Below are 20,895 nucleotides of genomic sequence, written 5' to 3' on the forward strand. Positions count from 1 at the left end.
TGTTAATATCTTGACATGCTTCTAAATATTACTTTTTATTAGTAAAGTGGAAATAGCACCTAAATAAAGCAAACACAGGTTTTATTCCATTGGTCTCCCATTGGCTATGTCTTCATACAGAGCAAGTTTGGGTTCCACAATTTAGGATTTTCATAAATCCTCTAGGAAGAATATCATAAAGGTGACTTGTCTTTTTACGAGTTAGAGAAGTCCTTTGTAAAACACGAGTCATAGCATGTGCGTGTCAGCCTGTCACTTTCAGAGTTAAATTATAGCGATGTACAAGGAAGCAGCGTTGTGATTGATTAGAAGGAACTCAGCACTCTGAACAATAATACTCTCCTGTGTCATCAGGGATGGGTTTAAGCACAAAATAACACAGCAAATAAGTGAATATACTTTCCCTTGGCAAGACAACTTCTTAAACTGTACTGTTACCATTTGACTCAACATGAGAAATGTTGTTTCGGGGGTTGATGTTTTGTCCATAATACACATTTTTCCTTCCTACCTTTGATTTGTTTTTATATTTAATATTTTTTACATGTCCTTCCCACCCTTGATTTCCACTACAAACATTCAGAAAGATGGTAGAAGTTGGGGTTCCAAGAACTTGGGGAAGAAAATGGAGTCTTGGTTGTTGCCTTTCGGCCTCTAATCCTGTAGACTGGCTGCTTTCTTCTGTTTCTCTATTCATGTATTTATGTCCGTCTATCTCCCTTCCTAATGGGGGTGGGGGAGGGCAGAGAATCCTGCTTCATTTTGGTACTTGGTGCTGAAGGAACTGAATCTTCAGTAAGCAATAATTCTAACTGAAAAACAAAGGAGAAAGCACAATTGTAAACCAGAGGCTGTATTTTTGGTTCAATCACTTTCAGCGCAAAATAAGCCCATTTATTTTAGTTTTGGTGGGGAGAAGCGAAATTTGATCCACCTGGGTGATGTTTCAAGAATCTGCTCTTTCCTCTGTTTTTCTACAATGTCCCCAACCTCCTCTCTCTCTCTAGTTCATGTGAAACAGATGTCCTGCTTACAAGCCTCCTACTTGCTTTTGCCCTTTTCCCACTGGGAGCAGATGAGCCCACAACCTTCCTCTTCAGCCCGGAGCGAACTGATTGGTGAACAGAACAACAGAGCCTCAGCCTGTGTTGGCTGTTTAGAGTCTGGCTCCTGAGTAAATCGTGACTCCTGAGAAATCCGAACACTCTTTTTAGCAGTGTTGTGTCTCACCAAGCTTGAGCCACTCTGAAATCTCTTAACTTCTTTCCATGGCAGTGCTGTAGGTCAGGGGACGCCTTTGCTTATTCGACTATAAAACCAACCCTGGGATCAACACTTTCATACAACAATCATATTCCCCTAACCCTAGAGTTTCTACCGTATGTGGAGAAGGTTCAAGCTATATAGGAACTTAGCAGATAGACGCAGGTACCAGGGTGTGGCTGCAGGCTGTCTCCCTTTCTATTCCAGCAGAAGGAGCCACCTTCTAAGTCTGGGCTAGTGGGGAGGGGGGCTGTAGAGCGGGGAGGAAAAAAGAGAAAAAGGGAGAGGAGGGAGGAAGAGAGGCTGAGGGAGAGGGAGGGAGGAAGGGAAGGAGAAAGAGAGACTGGAGGAGGCAATAGGAAGAAAAGAAGAGGGAGGGCTGGGGGCGGGCGCTGGGGGAGCCCAAAGCCAGCCTGCAAGGCTCAGCCTCACGCGCGCGCCGCCACTGTTTGTACACAGTGCGCTCTTGGCTTCAGGCTCGCTCCCCTCCAGCTCACGCTTCATTGTTCTCCAAGTCAGAAGCCCTGCAAGCCGCCGCGGCAGCAGTTTGAGCTAGAGTGCTGGCCGCTTCGCCTGCGGTGGCAGTGAGCGCTCGGAAGTCGGGGAGCCCGGAACCCAGGGAGCCCGCGCTCAGCCCGCTGCGCCTCGGCCAGGACCCACCCGCAGCGCCGGCTGAGCCCCAGCCGCTCTCCAGCGACCCTCCTCCACTCACCCCAGAGCAGGCGAAGCAGGGAAAGGGGCCACCCTTTCTCTCGGGCCGTCACTCTTTATCACCTTCCCAAGAATTTGTTTGAGGAAGCTCTGCGGGAGGAAGACATCCTCTTCAATCTCTGACAGGGCGGGGTCTACTGCTGTCCTGCAGGGCCCCCTCGCCTACAGTGCCCTCCGCTTCGACCCCGGACTCTCTCGGGGTCACGTCCGAGAGAAGAAATCATGAAGCGCTTGGTAGCAGCCTGGCTTTTGGCTGGACTCAGCCTCGGTGTGCCCCAGTTCGGCAAAGGTGAGGTGGCTGGGCATGGGTTGCTGGATGAGGGACAGGCTGGGAGCACCTTTGGGGACGCGGGTCAAAGGGCCACAGTGGGTCTTCGGTGCGTGCCCGGAGTGAGGAGCACCACGCAGGAGGCGTTGCGCCCTGGCACCCCTGAGAAAGTGCTAGCAAAGTCCGAGTGGAGTGCCCCAGGCTGAGCTGTGGAAGGGTATGATCTAGAAATCAAGGTTGAGGGGTGTGAGGGAGTTGTTCTTCCTGGGCTCCCTTGGCCAATTCTCTGCGCGACCCCTGGCTAGCAAATGTGAATATTGCTGGCCGATGATGACAGGGGATTGGGCTGCCTGGCAGAGCTAAGTGTGTGGAGCCGTCACCTAGTTGGTGCTGAACAGCCTGGATAACTGCAAGGCAGCGAGCTGGACGCAGTGCTCTGGCGCAGGGCGGGGGCTAAGGGGTCTGCCGAGATGCACCCGGTGTTCAGAGTTTGTGCTGAGATGGAGAGGTCTAAGTCACCCTTCTCCTGGGCGCGTGACTTCAATTACAACAACTCAAACACTCCCATCGCTTCGAACCCCCAGGGGGCCTGAGCGTTGCTGTGCACTCCCTCTGGGCAAGAACATAACTCTTGGTAATAGCTGTGAGGTGCGAACCAGCCTTCATGCGCCCCTGCCCCACGAGCTAAAAAGTTGTCGGGCTGATCCACCCGTGCCTTTCATGGCTTGCGTGTTAATAGGAAACGAGCAAACAAAACAAAACAACATGAAAAATAAAACACAGACTTCAGTGAGTCTCCTGCTGAGTTGTTTAGGTGACTTTCGGGTCTCCCGAGAGAGATCAGGCTTTATCAGTACAAAACCTGATCAGAACATTCCTCTGTATATCAGCACGTACTTAATTGGAGCCGGGGCCCTTAGAGGTGGGAGAAGGGGTTCCAAGATAACTGGGTGGCTGTGCTCTTTCTGCATTTAGGGACACAGGCGGCCTCTCTGGGAGCTCACAAGTCATAGAATCCTATACAGACAGCCTGAAGTGGAGAGCTGCATGAGCTACAAGGCTTTCAAAGGCTCTAGAAGTATGTGGAATAAAAATTGCGTTCACTCGAATCCATTTGAGATTCCCCTAGACATTGTGTGCGCACTCTACGCTACACACATGCACCACCTATGCGCTTTACAGGGTGGGCTCTTCGGGGTCTGTGCTCCAGAAACCTGTTTGGCGGCTAGATGCCATCTCTTCCGGATTTGAGATTGTGGCTAGTTCAGGTCGTCTCAGGTCCCCAGAATGTGACGATGTGGCTGTCCCCCCCCACCCCCACCCCCGGAGGTGCAGGCATGGGTGCGGGCTCGGTCTTGCTTCTGTTTTCTAAAACTGCTCTGGTAATTACCTGGCTGAGGCAGCCACTCCTGTGAAGGTTAGCATTCGGAAGTGATTCCGGAGTAGGTTGCCTGTCTCCAATGGTAAGGAAAAGAAAGGGCTCCCAAAGCTGGTATTTCGCTTTTCTTTTATTTCATGTCTGGATGCCTTCTGCACTTTGATTCCTTAGCAGGGAACTGTAAGAACTGCAGGCACTTCCCTCTCATCCTTCTATCCCCGCTTCTGTTCCCACCCCTGTGTGGAACACACACACACACACACACACACACACACACACACTGGCACACTCCAAGTATGTCCACAGGGTACCTCCGCTACTATCCGACCCTTATCCGAGGTGACGAAGGCTAGAGTACCTGATGAGGTACTTGCCAGAGGCTTTTAGTTGCTGGCGGCTGGGCGCGACAGATTGCAGCTGTCCTGCGCTCTTGAAGCTGCCCACGCCAAGAGCACAGCTGACGCCTCCAGTTCAGGAGACACGGAGGTGTTGCCTGGGCTTTCCTACGTGTGCGTCCTCTAGACAAAGCTCAGGAAGCCTGTTCTTTCCGTTCTTCAGCAGACTCATTCTTCATAAGCCTCCCTGTGGGCGGAGGTAGAGAGGCTCTGGGAAAGAAAAGATCCTCTTGCATTAGCTTTTTCCTTTAAACTTGCTCATCTCTAATTTTCTTCTCCTGGACATCTGAAGGAAGCAGAGCTGAGCTTTTCTGAGAGTTCAAAGAATTAAACTTTGGGAAAACTTACTGAAGCTAATGTTAACAAGGAATTTTACTCTGCTTCTTTCTTACCCTCCCCCATTGTATATCAATAATTTATCGAATGTCTTAGAGGAATTAATGTTTTCCCTTTGTGCGGATTCCAATTTACAGGCACTCACGCTTGGCATTTGATAATGATAGGTAACTCCTTTTATTGGTCGTCTTTATTTTAAAATTAAACCAATGGATCAGTTAGATTGAATATTTTATTAACTCCTAAATTATTCATTATTGATTATTGCTTTAAAAATCCAATAACATGCATACGGTTGCAGCAAACATGTGACATCTTATGCAATCTGCTCCTGTGCTTGCAGTTTGTGCCTGGAGTCTTTAAGCAAATGGCACTATCTAAAACATGTCTAGATGTGCTATAAATGCCATGAATCATTGGCATTTGCATTCTCATCTTCTAATCAATGGTGATCTTAGTTAATTCTACATGAGAAAAAATTAATACCTGAAGAATCCCACTCCAGATTACACTACACTTCAGTCATTACATAGTGAAGTTTAAGCTGAAATAACAGGTTTCTAGGGGGATCTTACTATTGCACTTTTGTGCCTTCATTACCTAATTTGCATGACCATTAACTTTATGGTTTAAGAAATAAGTGCTAATATCAGATTCAAGGTGAAACATTTTAAATTAATTTAAAAATATTATATCGAAGGGAGTAGTTAAGTGGACATAAAGTAGCCTGCTACGAGAGTGTGAAACCAATGCAAAGCCTGCGCTGTGCCAGGCAATGGTATGATACAACAGAGCATTTCCTATGGTGCTGAAAAGTTGCCATTCCTTTTCAAATGTTTCCTCACAACTGAAATGTATTTTGCCTAGAAATTTATATGATTTGTGGGAAATATTTACAATAAAAATGGGGAAGTGAAATGAAACAGATTGTGCTTTAAGTTAAAAGGCTTGTGTTTTCATTAAATCTTTTAAGCTGAATGTCCATATCACCTTAGCATTTAGTATATTTAGTGATCATTTTAGTAAAACTGACCCTTCTCTCTAGGTTATGATTTCTTAGTAACCATACAAATCCAGCAATGCACAGGAATAAAATATACATGGCTGTGATGAAAGAGAATGATACTCAACACGGTTACAAAACATACTTCAAGGGTTTAGTGTCTAAACGACTCCAAACTCTTAACTTTCCTTACTAGGCATTCTGATAGCATTACTATATGTTAACTGGATAACTCATTCATGAGATGTCTCATAGTTTTAAATAGATGCTAACAATACCATGGCCTGTATATGTAATCACGTGTGCACATTTTTTAAGCCTTTGGTGTTTTCTGAAGCCTAAGAGATTGGTGCTGTTATTGGTTACTGAACACACCTGAAGGTGTGATAGCTTTGAGGATGATTTATGATCTAGCAGTTTTACCTTACCTTTTCCAAAATATAACAAAACAAAACAATTTGTAAAGGCTTCTGAGCTCGGTCAAGCCAGAAGCTAATTGTGAGTAGGAGGTAGTATGGGAAGATTTGGAGGGTGGAAAGGAAAAAGGGGAAAGTATGTAGTCACATTAAAATCTAAAAAACCAAAATGAAAAAAAATAAAATAAAAGAAGAATAAAAAATGTGAAAAATTGGAAGTATGCAATTTGTAGTAAAAATCCTATCATGCTCATCTATTCTCTCTCTTTATTAGCTAAATATTTAAATTTTGGTGCATTTATGAAAAACTACATAGGCAGTCATGCTATTATTACTTTTGAGTTCTTACTGTGATTTTAGGAAGTTACCCAACATATTTTTCTTGTCATGCGCATTTTCACAGCCTGCAGAATCAAAGTGATAGCTTTTCTAATGAAAGTAAATGCATTTATGAACAAAATCAAATGAGTGCTGATGTAGAGTAATTATTAAAATGTTTTACATGGTTACTATGGATGCTGTAAATCACTACTTAATTGGTTTCAGAGTTGTTGAAGGAAAAAGACTGGAATCCACTGTGCCCTCACCAGCAGGTGTCAGAATAATCAATGGAGATATTATGAAAAGCTTTGAGAGAAGCCAGAGGTAAATAAGAACTCCTAGTCTGGCAGGAACTCCACAAGGAGAAAAACAGAGCCAAAATACCTGGGTCCAGAGCTTCGGATACTCCAACCAAGGACCATGCATGGAAAGGATCAAAACCCCCTGCTCAGAAGAAGCTCATAGGCTGCTCAGTCTCCAAGTGGGTTCCCTAGTAAGGGGAACAGGGGCTATCTGTGTCATGAACTCAGTGGAAGGCTCTTTGTTTACCTCCCCCTGGGGGGTGTAGCTTTGCCCAGGCCACACACATGAAAATGCAGCCAGCACTGATGAAACGTGATAGACTAAGGTCAGATAGAAGAGGAGGAGGTCCTCCCTATTTGTGGTCTAGGGAAAGGGCATGGGGAGGGGATGAGGGAGGTTGGGTGGGACTAGGAGGAGAAGATGGAGGGAGCTACAGTGGGGATACAAAGTGAATAAATTATAATAATTAAATAATTTAAAAGAAAGAAATGCTAGTCTGCAAATCTGCATAAAATACATTCTACTGTCTATGAAACTAGTGATAGTTCTCATCAGTCCCCGAAAACAGAAGCTGTACATTATCAGGGCTGATAGCTTTAAATGCAGATTTTTAACATCCAAACCCAAGTGCCGTAAATAAGAATCACAAACTTTGGGGAATCCATTACTTTTTCAAGGTATTTGTTAGTGCCTTCCAAGAAAGTAGACATAGAATGAGGATGTAGTTGTGATCAAACAATTATTGCTGTCATTTCCAGCATATAAATTTCTTCTCTACAGCTCCTCTAAGCAGTTATTCATTCTCTTATACTAATTTACATGTATTTACACATTCAGCTATATCTCTATACACATCTGTTGTGTGGAAAGTCATGAGTACCTATTTTTTTTTCTATAGTACTACTTTTCATAGATCTTATGAGTTTTTAACTAATATAAATCATATGGCCAAAATGGAGTAAATGCTTCCTAGATTAATCTTTGTTCTATTCATTTCAGGCATATATACATATATATATTTAATATATATTATACCTATTATATAGCATAATATACCTATATAACTGTATACCATATACATAATATACCTATTATATAGCAATATCTGTTACTGTTATTGAAATTATTTATAACTGAACTTTAGTAAAAAGTTGTCCCCTTTTTATTAATACAACCCTGAAATCTGAGTTACAGATTCACCATTATATTCTTGCTATGAGTTATCTCAAGTTATTACAGGTCATTGACATACCAAACGGCCTATTTTCAGTGTCAATCCTTTTATATTAATGTTTCTCAAAATTAAAAAAGAAATCTTCATTCTGTTTCTTCCATTTCTTTTTTCTTTTGCCTCCCACTCCTTTGGTGGGTAGTAACTAGGAAACAGCAACCAGGATAAAATCAATCTGACATTCTGTCATCATTATTAAGCAACCGCAAATTTACAAAACATCGTGAATTTCTCATTTTTCTTCTTAGAGTGAGAGAAGTAGAAAACGAGAACACAATGCCCTTTTTCCCACTCCCCGAGATTTAAAACAGTAAAAAGCAGTTAGGATCTGAACTGAAGAATAGCTCACTGGTTTTACTGCTCTCCTTAGCCACAATGCCTTGCCTGAAACTATCGACTGGGTTACATGTGTGCACCTATCAGCGTAGAGTGATTTGCTTCAAATGTTCACCTATGTAACACATAAAGAAGCATAGGGAGCACAGAGGAAAGAAAGAGAAATCACTGATCACCTAACAAAGAATTCACATTTAGAATTCATATTATATATTATACTTTAAAATGCCTTTCAAACTACAAGCAGAAATTGAAAAATGTGAAGTGATAGGTCAGGCTCAATTGGAGAGACAAAATACGTCAGCTGCTAAATAAGAAAGCACTGAAGTAGATGTAAAACTCTAATACTTCACAATCTAAATAAATAAATAAACAACCAGGAAAATTCAGTGAAATGGTGTGTGAATTGCATAGCTTAAAGACATTGACCTGTGACAGCTTATTATACTAATTGATGCAAGTATTGGCCACGCATCTAGGTAAAACCTAACTGCACTATGTTCACCATTTGGCGCTACAAAAACAATAAAATATTTGTATATACTTATAATTACATATTTTGCTCATCATGTTTAGGCTTAGAAATCTGCTTTATTGTGGAGGAGTTAAAAAATCTGAGAAATGTATTTGTTTGGCAATTTTATTTTTTTCATTTTGCCATAGAAAATGTTTTGTACAGTTTTCCCTAGAAAAATCAACTGAAGATAATGCAAAACGGTTTAGTTTTACAGGAAATAAGTTGGTCTGTAAATTCTGGGCTACATACAAGACAATATACTGCTGCTTTCAGTTTAAATATTTGTTAATGCAGTGATAGTGACGGTGTTTGGCCACCAGATTTCCTGTGCATCAGTGAACAGAGAGGATTTAAGCTCAAGGATATCTGAGAAGGCTCTTACACACTAAAGTGCTTTGGAATGAGACTCTCACAGCACTGAAAGACTGACTTTCCTTTACTGTTTTCTTTCCTAAAACAGATCTGTATCAAGACGATTGATCACTTACTTATTCACAAGTAGGACGGCCACGGTTTAATCTCTGGTTACACAATGACACGCTTAGGTTGAAGGCAATCTTTAAATGAGGTTAGGCTACTCTGCAGTCCTTAAGGTTTCTGCGTCGCATTTGACAAAGTGCTTTATTTTTAGAATGAAAAATAATCCGTTAAGTTCCTTTCTGGACTGAGCTCACAACGACTGTTTAGATTTTGCTCCGACTGGGGATTAGGAGGTCAGCTGTAGTAAAATGGGCTCCTGACATGTGAGCAAGAAAATCCAGAACAGGCAAGCAGAAATACTGGATTGGAGAATATTTTTTTCAAATAAATGAATCAATTCCTTTTGTAATAAATTATTATTTCTGCAGTGTGAGTATGTCTGTCAGTTACACATATGTGATAATCTTTCCCAACACACTTGCTCTAATTTTAATAGCATTATTTCTCCTGTATGAATTGCATATATATTTTATAAATATACATTATTTCTATAGCTTACCTAAATACTGTAAACACCAACTTTCTTAGAATGTTTTATGCCAACTCAGCATTTAGATGCTTTAAAATTTATATTCCAAATCATTTCACACTGATTCTATTTTTACCTCAATGAATTTTAGAAAGTAGGTGCACATTTGTCTTTCATTATTATTACTTTAAATTTATATGTTTTATGCTATGTGTGTGTATATTTCTCTTGCATGTGTGTAAGTGAACTATGTGTGTATTCTGTGCTCACAGAAGCTATAAAGGTGTTAGATTCCCTTGGCCTGTGTTACAGAAGATTGTGAGCCACCTCATGGGTTCTAGGATCCTCTGCAGGAGAAGCGAGATCTCTTGCCTGCCAAGCCATCTATGTCTCCAGCCTCATATGTGCACATCTTAAACAGCAGTGTCTTCATATGCATACATACATATATGCACAAATATATGTGTAAGGATATACATACAAATGAACTGTCAAAGGCAGTTACAAAAACGTTAAAAGCTTATGTTACTTGGTTTATTTGTATAACCATTTCTGTGTTTTAGAAAGAACCTACTAGGAAAGTGCCTCTGAACCATTCTAGCAGAGCAAGCAATGATAATATATACCATTAAGTAACTGACAGAATTCCAACGGCTTTTTATGTTTGTTACCCATCTCCAATGAAACGAAATGTGATTACCAACAACAAATTTCTTTATTAGAGGAAACATTTTGATGTTTTTTGTATCTGAACATTTTCATAGTCTTATTTGTTATTTTTCTTCTTTGTTTAGGAAGACAGCCACCATGACTGTATAAGCGTCATTACAGACAAGTTAGCAAGAGTCATTTACTCAGAGAAATTTGTGAAATAGTGTAAATAAGCGTAGCAGATGCATTCTGCACACTGCACTGTCATAGATACCAGTACTGATTCTCATAACTCTACCATGCAGGTGCTTCTATTTTCATCAAATGAATAATAAAACAGATATAAAGATAACTGCCATGACCACACAGTGACTAAGTTATAACGTGTCTTATAGCTTAAAGAAAGGAAAAAAAATCAACAGATAAGAGCGTGAAGAAGGAGTGAATGCTGATTACGGACACAAGTTATTTAAAAAGACATGAAGCTACTGTTCTACTTTCAATTCTGTCATCGATATTTTGATTTGGTGGTGGGTCAGTGAAGAAAAGACACTTGTTATTTTAAGTATAAGATTTCTTTGAGAAGCTTCCATTTTGATGGCAATTAGAATTAATATATGTTCTTTAAGTTTTGTGGAATGTGGGTCAGATTAAGTTGGATTTTTGATGTTTTTATTTACTTGTATTTTTTATAACATAGCTTATTTTAAAAATTTCAAAAGTAATCTAGATCAAATCTACACCTTATCCTCTTAACTGCAGAATGATGCTGGTGATAATAAGCTATATACTATGTATCACTGAGAAATCTTTTATATATTATTATTTGTAAAAGCACATATATTCTACCCAGTCTCAAGTCAACATTTAATTATTTTAGAAGATGAATTTTTACTTTGGAAATTTATTTAAAGTATTAACTAATTTTAAACTTTAAAATAAATGTTAATAAACTGAAGTAGAAAAGTAAAACTCCTCCCACGTGTAGAAATAACAAGAATGCTCTTTAGCCAGAAAGAGTTAATAATGTGTTTTTTAGTGGATGCTGCTAGTTATGATGCTTTGAATGGCAGAGAGAAAAGAAACACTTGGGTAGTGGCTTAAAACAGAATTTGGTCAAATCTCATTCAATTTTATCTCGCATAAATTTTATGACTGTCTTCTAGAATTTTGCCACTCATCTACATGATTCAAGAGCTATTGAACATAATGTATAGAAATATGATTTCTGTGGCAATTTCAATTTCATAAAATAGTCCAACATGATATTAAAGTGAACGCAGGTTTTTTTTTTAATTTTTGCCACTTTAACAAAAGTATTTAACTTGCCATAAATATGTATGTAACATACCTGAGTACGTAGCAGCCTTGTTTAATTTATTTCTATATAAGCTATTAAGAAAATAAACTAGCCTGGCATGGTGGTGCACACCTTTAATCCCAGCACTTCGGAGGCTGAGGCAGGCAAATCTCTGAGGTTGGGGCCAGACTATTCTACCAAGCAAGTTCTAAGATGGCAGGGCTACACGGAGAAAAATTGTCTTGAAAAACAACAACAAAACAAAATAAAACTGTAAGCTGAATGCATGGCCCATGCCAGTAACCCATACATTGAGGAGGAGGCAGCAGGGTCACAGAGTCGAGGACTTGAACTTACATTGGGCTACACAATGTAAGTTCAAGTAAACTAAGGTTGGAAAGATGGTCAGTAGTTAGGAGCACTGGACGCCTCCCAGAAGACTTAAAATTGACTTTCTGTACCCCTATGGAGGCTCATATAATCTGTAACTCCAGTTCCAGAGATCAACACTCTCTTCTGGTGTCTGTGGACAACACCTAAACACAATTTATTTTATTTGTTTGTTAACAACAATAACAAAACAACAAAAGCCTTAGGGAGATCAGCAGGTTGCCCAGGCTATGCATTCATTCCCTGGCATTATAAAAAGTATGACAAACAGGCACCAAATGTCTTAGCACCACACCAGTCAAAATTTTTCATCTAGTTTAATTGAGTTATTATTTACCCAAATATGTTCTAAGCATTTTCAACCTAGATTAACTTGACAATCTTTAAAACTAATGAAAGTCCTACTGTCTAATGTATAGAGTATCTTCTAATTTTTTTTCTCTGTCACTGTACAGAATTTGAGTTTAAGTAGACCTTGCTGTGCCTTATTATATATTTAATTTATTATATATTATTAATATTGAAATGTTAGTTAAAATTCATATTCAATACTCACCTCTGCCTTAGAAGACAGGAATGGAGAAAATTCTTTTAATCTCATTTAACAAAAGAACACTTGAAATTCTAAATCTCCAATGTTCTGGATTTCACAGACCAGAAAGAGTATGAATTTGAAAATATTGCATTGACTTCAGCTTCTTACAGCTGCCACACAAGAGTGCTCCAGGCAGTTTTGAGTTCTGTATCGTCTTCAGGTCTTAGAATGAGGAGATGAGAAGAGGTTGGCTGATGTTCGTTTTCCAAAATTATCCCTAAGTGCTTGCAGTAGCTCTTAACATCTTATTGTCACTGTCATCTTTTTTCCTTTTAGAGAGTGTTATTGAATCTGATGACATGTTTCAATTTCTAGCACCAATGGTTGTCACCTCCACGTTTTAGATCATATCTTGCAAGGTCCAGTCAGTAGAATTGTTCATAAATGAAGTCACTAAGTTATAGGCACTTTAAATTTCTCAGGCCTTCCTCTCTCACTTTCTGCCTTCCCCATTCTACTTCCTGTACTTCCACTTGTGATCACTGCAGGACTTTACACCCCATTGGCATCCTTTCTGTACCTCTTCTTTGTATTTAGTCATCTCAAGGAAAAAACACACTGTTTACGAATTTCTCCATTGATTTACTTGTCAGATTACTTGATCATTAATCCTATAAATAAAACCATTCCCGAAGTTCTGTTCTTATCTGTTGCTAATTGGTGCTTAGGTATTTTCTTTTCTTGTTCTTTATTACAATATATTCACTTTGTATCCCAACTGCAGCTACCTCCCTAGTCTCCTCCTCGTCCCACCCACTCTCGCTCTTCTCCCCCTATGCCCTTTCCCTACCACCATGAGAGGGGAGGTTCTTCTTCCCTTCTTTCTGACCCTAGCCTATCAGGTCTCATCAGCTGGCTGCATTATCTTCCGCTGTGGCCTGGCAAGGCTGCATCCCCCAGAGGGAGGTGAACAAAGAGCTTGCCACTGAGTTCATATCATAGACAGCCCTTGATCCCCTTACTTGGAAACTGAGCAGCCTATGGGCTTCCTCTGAGCGGGGTTGGAGGTGGGGGTGTCTATGCCTTTCCGTGCATGGTCCTTGGTTGGAGTATTGGTCTCTGCGAGACCCACTGGGCCCAGGTTTTTTTCTTTTCTTTTTTTTTTTTTGTCTCTGTTGGTCTCCTTGGGAATTCCTGTCTCAACATTGGAAGTAGGAGAAGATAAGAAATAGGACAGGAGCCTTCCACAGGGGACCTCTGAAGGGCTCTACTCACCACGATATCAAAGGAGATACTGAGACTCATAGTCAAACTTTGGGCAGAATGCAGGTATTTTCAAGAGACTGTAAAATTCATATTCTAGAAGTCAGAATTGGGTTAAAGTGGAACTGGGCTCTGGAGAGAAATGAAGCAGAAAAGTAAGAAATGATTAAGCATACAGAGGCATTGTAGGAAATATAATATGAACATAATTTTGCCAATAATAAATTTTGGAATATAGCCATGTGATTAACTAGAGGACAGATTAAAGACAAAATGGGGGAAAAAGTAGCCAAGACAGTAAAAGGTCAAATATTGGAAAAGTTACCTCTGAGGGAATTAAAGCCAAAATAAATGTGTGGTACGGAATGGTGGAAAGGTGGAAAGAAGAGGGAAAATGAAAGAATGAAGGGGTGTGCTAGACATCAGAAAAAACTTTAAGTAGATGTAGTGGAGAGGAAAGAGGAATGACGTGAAGTTTCAACTCATTGGTTTTTAGCAAGGAAGGAAGCAGAGTATTCTGGAAATGACACTGATAAACAGGGCAATGCCAGTTCTTCAAACATAAAAGTTTTCATGAGAAGAAGTGTTAGGCAGTGGAGAGGATGGAAAGGTAATAGTAACTTCAAGTGGAGTTGATTATTAGCCTGGTGTAGACATTTCTCCTCGTGCAGTCCTTAGCGTACAGACTTACCATATTACCCTCAAAATAGTGTAGAGAGGTTTTATGTGTTTATAGAAAACAGCTTTTGAAAACCTTGCAGGAATCTAAAGGATCATATACTTGGAAAGACACACACACACACTGAGAGCAAGGCAGGTTAACAGCATCAAATATGCCTGATAGATTTCCATCCAGGAATGATTTCACTGTGACATAGTTTAAAGAAACGCTTCAATTCCACACAAGTATCTCCTCTAAATTTAGTGCTCTGCTGGGGGCATAGGGAGAGTTCTGCAGTTGTTCTCTGACCCACTTTCAAGCTGCTAAGATGGACTTCTCTGTATTTTGAGGTCAGCATTTAGTGGTTACAGGGAATGTCTTATCTGATTGGTGGCCCTAATCCAGGGTCATTTTTAGATCATTTGTCTAACAATGATCATCATTTCCACCCTTTTAAAGAATCTGTCTAATGTTGCACAAGAAGATTTCTTTATCTTCAAATTTATATGTTTGTAAACTGCAATGTTTCTTCTTTGTTCTCTAAAATGCTGGAGCTGGACATATTTTATTTCCTTTACTGGGTCCTCCTAAATAATTGCTCTCATCATCTTAGTTGTTTCACTTGGAATCCATCCCATTAGCCTGCATATTTATACCAAAGCTTTCCACTTTCAGCAGAACATTTCAGTTTTATGCTTATGTCAAGCACTGCAGTACACACTATTCTTCATTTTTTAAAAAATTGAAACTAGCAGTTAATTTTTAGTGAACTGTGTGCTTTTTGTTTACTTGATTTCTGGAAGATGACCTCATTCTAGAGGATACCATGGCAAGACATGAGCCCCTTTTTCATAATTGTAGCTTACATACTTGACTTCGCTATAATTTTACTTAATAGTTTTACTTTTATGTTTTGTGTATCTTTTAGTCTTTTGTGATGTGTGCTATTCTTTTATAAAAATTAGACTACTGACCATTATTTCTAACAGATGTCATCACCATGCTCTTTATTGATTTTTTATCATGCATGTAGATAATCACACAGTATACAGATTCCTACTGTTAATTTTTAATCTCATATTTCTTCTTTGAGATCTTTCATTATTATCTTAAAACCATTACTCATCTCTATTTGCATATAATTTTATCTGTTTCTATAATGATTTCTTCCTGTCCTCAATGTTCTCACAATTATTTTAAAGAATATTATTTAATTGAAATTTTGCAGTCACAGAGAATTGCTAATAAATTTTCTTCCCTAACGTATCTATGCTCTAATCCAGATAACACATACCTATATACATACATACACACACACACACACACACACATACTTACACAAACATACACATAAAAATGCCTCAATCTCTACCAATACTTTAATATATTCTATACCTTAAAAGTATTACCTAATCACTTTTAAATTTACTTAACATATTTTATTATATTTTAGCATATTTTGTCCTGTATTCTGTAAGCTTGAAGAAAGCAGAATAAGTACTTTTATATACTTAAAGCAGGTATATCCCTAATTACAGTGTTTTAGCAGTAAACATTCAGTTAATATTGCCTAAATTTATTCATACATGATCTACTTTTTCTGTTTCTAATTATGAGCATTTTTCAAATGAAGATGTATGCTCATTCATTATCCAACTGAACAAATCAGTTATGATTGTATATAAAAGCGGGAGACTTCAATTGTAATTACACAGTTAAGGCTTGATAAATGTATATACAACAAAATCAAAACTTAGGGGCATTTTAAATCCTCAGTTGAAGGCTTCAGGTAGCCCTTTAATGTGCTAGTTGTAGTGCCCTGACAATAAATCCCTCATTTTCCATCAGCAATAACTTTCCTGTGTCTGTCACTTCTTTTCCTTCTCCCATGATACTCTTGCACCTGCTGAACCCTAAAGTTCCTGGCAGAAAACAAAAGATAACACCTGGAAGGTGTGTCAGCCCAGGATCTAAGAACACTGGAAACAGCTCTGTTAGCTGTCTGTGATGGCAATCTGGATGTCACTGCACAGTGCTGTCTACTCCTTTAGGCAACCTTCCTTCTACTTCTAATGTTGAAATCTTCCTGTTTCTGAAAAAAAAAAGTATATATATATATATATATATATATATATATATATATACTGTGACTTCTATAATTGTGTGATTTTTATACTGAGCTTAAAATTGTATAAGGAAATTTCTTTCTGGAAAGCTTTGTATATTTTTCTAAAATAAATATATACAAACACATATATTCTTATTTTATTTATATATTTTAAATATTTATATATTTACATACATTTAATAAATTTATATATATAATGTATTATATATTTATATTCTTATCCATTCATTCTTTTCAGAACACTTAAGTTACTTCACCTATTAGTTATTGTTAAATGCTTCTGATTTCAGTGGATACTCAAAGTGGAAATATTGCATTCTGCCTTAATATTATTATTTTAGTTTGGAGGAATTAATTTACAGGTTTACAAAGAGTTTCAGAATTTTCTTTATCCACTGACAGTAAACGTGTGTTCCAATTTTCTCACATTCTTTATGTAAATTGTTCTTTTGAGTTATTATAGTAATTATCTTAATGTTGCGATAGTATTCCATTGCATGTATTTTTTATTTTTGTGAACTTTGTAAATAAGTGCTCTATTTACATCATTTCCACACACTGTGTTCTACAACTTCCATGTGTCACTATTCCCTGTCAAATTTATGATTTCATATATACTGAAAATTAGAAATATTATTAGGGTCTTCATCCTTGGAAAACATTGATATTTTTCTTCTGCCATCAGCCATTGACTGATGAAACTTTCCCTAACTACTGGTGTGAAATGTGGCTATTAAGTTGGTCTTGGTAGGCAGAGTACTGTTGATGTTATAAATGTGTAGCACCCCTGTCGTTTCTAGAAGACAGTGTTTCACAGCAAGTCTTTCTTACAATCTTTCTGTCTTTTTGCCCCACCATGTTTCCTCAGTGTTAAGTTTACAGATCATTTTGTAAATGTACTGATTGTGGCTATGTGCACTTAATGATAATTCTCTCCATGGAAACCATAGACTACCTAAAAATACCAGTGCTAAGAAAGGAAATCCTTTCTTCCAGTTGTTTATTTAAAAGATCCTCAAAGGACAATATAAGTGACTGCTAATGCCCTTATAACTTTGGTTTTCTCCCAGAACTGAAGGTAAGATCCTGTTGATGAAGAACTACACAGGAGTTGAAGAATGGAGTGGGTACTGTCTTGCCAGCCTCCCCAGTAAAGGTTGTCTTCGTAGCTCCTACGAGTGTTATGCAAGCTAGCATAGGATAAAAGACATCAATAATCCTACCAAGCCATAAAGCCTATGAACCACAACAGTAACCTGCCCGGCAAGATATCCCCAAGTGAGAAATAGTGATACTTTTATTTTAAGGGTAATCAACAACCTTCTTATGTACTTAAGGCCCAATCATGAAGATTAAATTAATGCTTGGGACTGCAAACCTAGACAAATAACCATGGCTAGAGAGAACATAACTCTCCACAAGTGCCTACTACTGCTTTTTGGCTAAAGCATTGTAGGTAACATATTTCTTGTTTTCTAAGTACTCACAGATAACTTTAGCTTCAGCTTTAATTAAAAAAGCATCATGTTCTTACAGATGGAGGCTACTACAAAGATCTACAACTAAAAAAAAAATGCAAGTGAGTGTGGAGTGGCAAGCCTTATTTAGTACTGGTGCAGCTTCTATAGAAATCAGTGTGGAAAATTTCACAAATGTCAAGATTAGGTCCACCATTTCACAGCACTGTGCTATCAAAGGGCTCTCTCCTATCTGACTATAAGGATACTCTCAGCCATGTTCATTGCCAGTCTATTCACAATAGCTAGGAAAAGTAACAAGCTTCAGTCCCTACCAACTGCTAATAAATAATTGAAACTTGGTACATAAACAGAATGGAATTCTCCATAGCTGCAAAGAAAAATGAAGTTATAAAATTGGGCGCAAATGAGTGCACGTGGAAAATATTATATGGAGTGACATAGCCAAGACCCAGCAAGACAAACACTGTGATGTTATTTCTTATTTCTAAATCCTAGCTCAGAATCTTTAGATTTGAATATGTATTCTGGACCAAAGGCAAATGGCAATTGCAGAAGCCAGGAAAATAGAAAGGGACTATGCTGGGAAGAGTTAAAATGGAGCTTTAGAGAGAAGTAAAGCAGACACAGGTGCCAGGAAGAGGAAAAGTGAAAAATGTAGTGAGAGTTTTTAGCTGGGAAAGAGCAGGGAAGGTAATTCAAATGGTAGGAGAAGATAGAAAGCTAAATAATACTAATGATAGTTTATAAAGCCATAGGGAAACCTATTATTTACGATCACCTAAAAATACATACATATACATATGTAGTTTGTATACATATGTGGTGAACACACACCACACACATATAGTCTCACTTTAATATTATTTAATATGTATTACAATATAACATCATATTAATATATAGTCCCATTTTAATATTCTGTGTAATATTAGTGACATTGAATACCATTTTAGTATTAGCGTTTGGAATATATTTTCTGTAGAAACGACCATTCCAGTTCTTTTTCCAAACGTGAGCCAGATTGGGTTGTGTATTTGAGTTATTGGAGATGTCTATAGTTTCTTATATAAGGTATAGTACATTTTAAAATATCTCTGTGTTGTGCATTTGATGCATGTTAAGACTGTCACATTCCAAATCTCTCTCTCTTTTTTTGTTACCTTTTCTTTGGTGTATATGTGGCAACCATTGAGAAATTCAAGTCTGTAATGACATCGAATCATTATTTCTCAAGATTGATAAAGTATACGTAATTATGTCTATATTACATGCTCCCAAACACTTCGGAATTATGTAATGTGTGAATTGGGGAGAATAGATATGTCTGTTCAAATAGCTTTTTGGAGGATACATATAAAAATCATTCCTTCTACTGCTTTTGGAATCTACAAGTATATTATCATAATCTATACTCTCTCTTCTAAGCAAAAGAATATCACAACTAATTTCTCTTTTCTCACTGTTGTATGGTTCCCACTGGTGAAATTTCTCTCAGTTTGCTCCTCCTCTGGTCTTCCCAGCCTCTGCTAACCACAGCTCTGCTCTCAACTTTAGTGACATCAGTGCTCCACTATGAACATGAGTGAAGTAATTCAGACGTTGTTTTTCTGTTCCTGATTTAGTTAACTTAATGTAATGTAGAGATTCATCTCTCTTACCATACATGGGACAATTTCTTTCTCTTTTCTGGAAACTTTTATTCCATTTCATTTTTCATAATTTATTCCTCACCTTACAAACATGAAGACTAGCTCCATTTTACCATCCTTATCTCTTGTTAATAGTACTATGAGGTCAGGAAGGGAAGATGTCTTTCAGCATAATACTTGGTTTCCATTAGTGTGGCTGTTGGGTTTGTCTTGGTTTTATGTGAAAGTTTTTGAGAAACTTCTTCACTTTTTTCTACAACAGATTTGCTAATTAACATGCCAGTGTTCACTTTTCTCCACTTTCTCACCATTACAATATATATGCATATATATTAAATAACAATTCATATTTTGCTCCAGTGTTCTTGATGTGAATTTTTAATACATTAGTGATGTTAAATATTTTTGCAGCATTCTTAATTGAAAATACTGTTATTGAGCCTGGAGAGATGGCTCAGAGGTTAAGAGCAGTGATCTTTAATTTGTGTTAAGACATTTATCAAAACTAAAGGCAAAATTACTTCTTGAAACAATCTATACCAGCTTTGTACTGTATTTTGAAGTCACGTAGTATAATGCCCCTCTTATTGTACATTTTGATCAAGATATTTTTTTAGCTATTCTGGACTTTTTATTGCTCTATATAAACTTTCAAATAGATTTATGTTGCTCTGTGAAGAATATCATAGGTAGTTCTATAGGGAGTTTGCTTAATCCAGAAATAGCTTTAGATACTATAGCATTTTAGCAAGATTGACTCTGAACAGGAGATGCCATTTTGTTTTTTAAGCATGCATTAGTGATTTTCCATTTTTAATTGTAGAGAGTGTTAGCTCCTCAGAAAATTTGATCAAAACTGTATTTCTGTATCAATCATGAAGGAGAGGTTTTCTTTTTTCTATTTCATATTATTTTATGCTGGCAAATGATAACATATCAGTTTCTGTGTAGTAATTTTGTAACCTGAAAACGTCTATCATTATGTTTGTGAAATAACTTGCATTTTAAGTTCTGAAACAGAGGACTTAAAAGCAAACTTCAACATATTATTGATTTCCCCACAAGTCACACATACCTTATTTTGAAACAGGAATTCTGTATGTAGAATAAACATTGTTCAGCTTCATGCTGTAATAACTTCATGCTGTAAATGCTATAAACACATTTTTCTTTTTTATTAATTATTTTTATTTTTATTAATTATGGTTTATTCACTTTGTATCACCCCTGCGCCTCCCACTTCCCTCCCCTTCTAATCCCACCCTCCTTTTCCCCACCAGTGTCCCTCTCCCAGTCCACTGCAAAGGGAGGACCTCCTCCCTTTCCCTCTGACCCTAGTCTATCAGGTCTCATTAGGAGTGGCTGCATTGTCTTCTTCTGTGGCCTGGTAAGGCTGCTTCCCCCCTCAGG

At 38.2% G+C, this 20,895-nt stretch overlaps 1 protein-coding gene across 2 annotated transcripts in view; it reads left to right on the plus strand.

Annotated features, from left to right (window-relative positions):
- Positions 1 to 1,568: 1,568 nt before the first annotated feature.
- Edil3 (EGF like repeats and discoidin domains 3) overlaps positions 1,569 to 20,895 on the plus strand; it is a 530,137-nt gene continuing 510,810 nt past the window's right edge. Inside the window, exon 1 of one of the 2 annotated variants that reach the window (XM_060377743.1) lies at positions 1,569 to 2,263. In XM_060377743.1, the coding sequence (XP_060233726.1) occupies positions 2,197 to 2,263 (67 nt within the window). In that variant the 5' untranslated portion in view covers positions 1,569 to 2,196. The remainder of the gene's footprint in view (positions 2,264 to 20,895) is intronic. The other variant, XM_060377742.1, reaches the window with a different exon arrangement.

Source organism: Meriones unguiculatus, chromosome 2 (genome assembly GCF_030254825.1).
Source record: "Meriones unguiculatus strain TT.TT164.6M chromosome 2, Bangor_MerUng_6.1, whole genome shotgun sequence".
NCBI classification, from domain to species: domain Eukaryota; kingdom Metazoa; phylum Chordata; class Mammalia; order Rodentia; family Muridae; genus Meriones; species Meriones unguiculatus.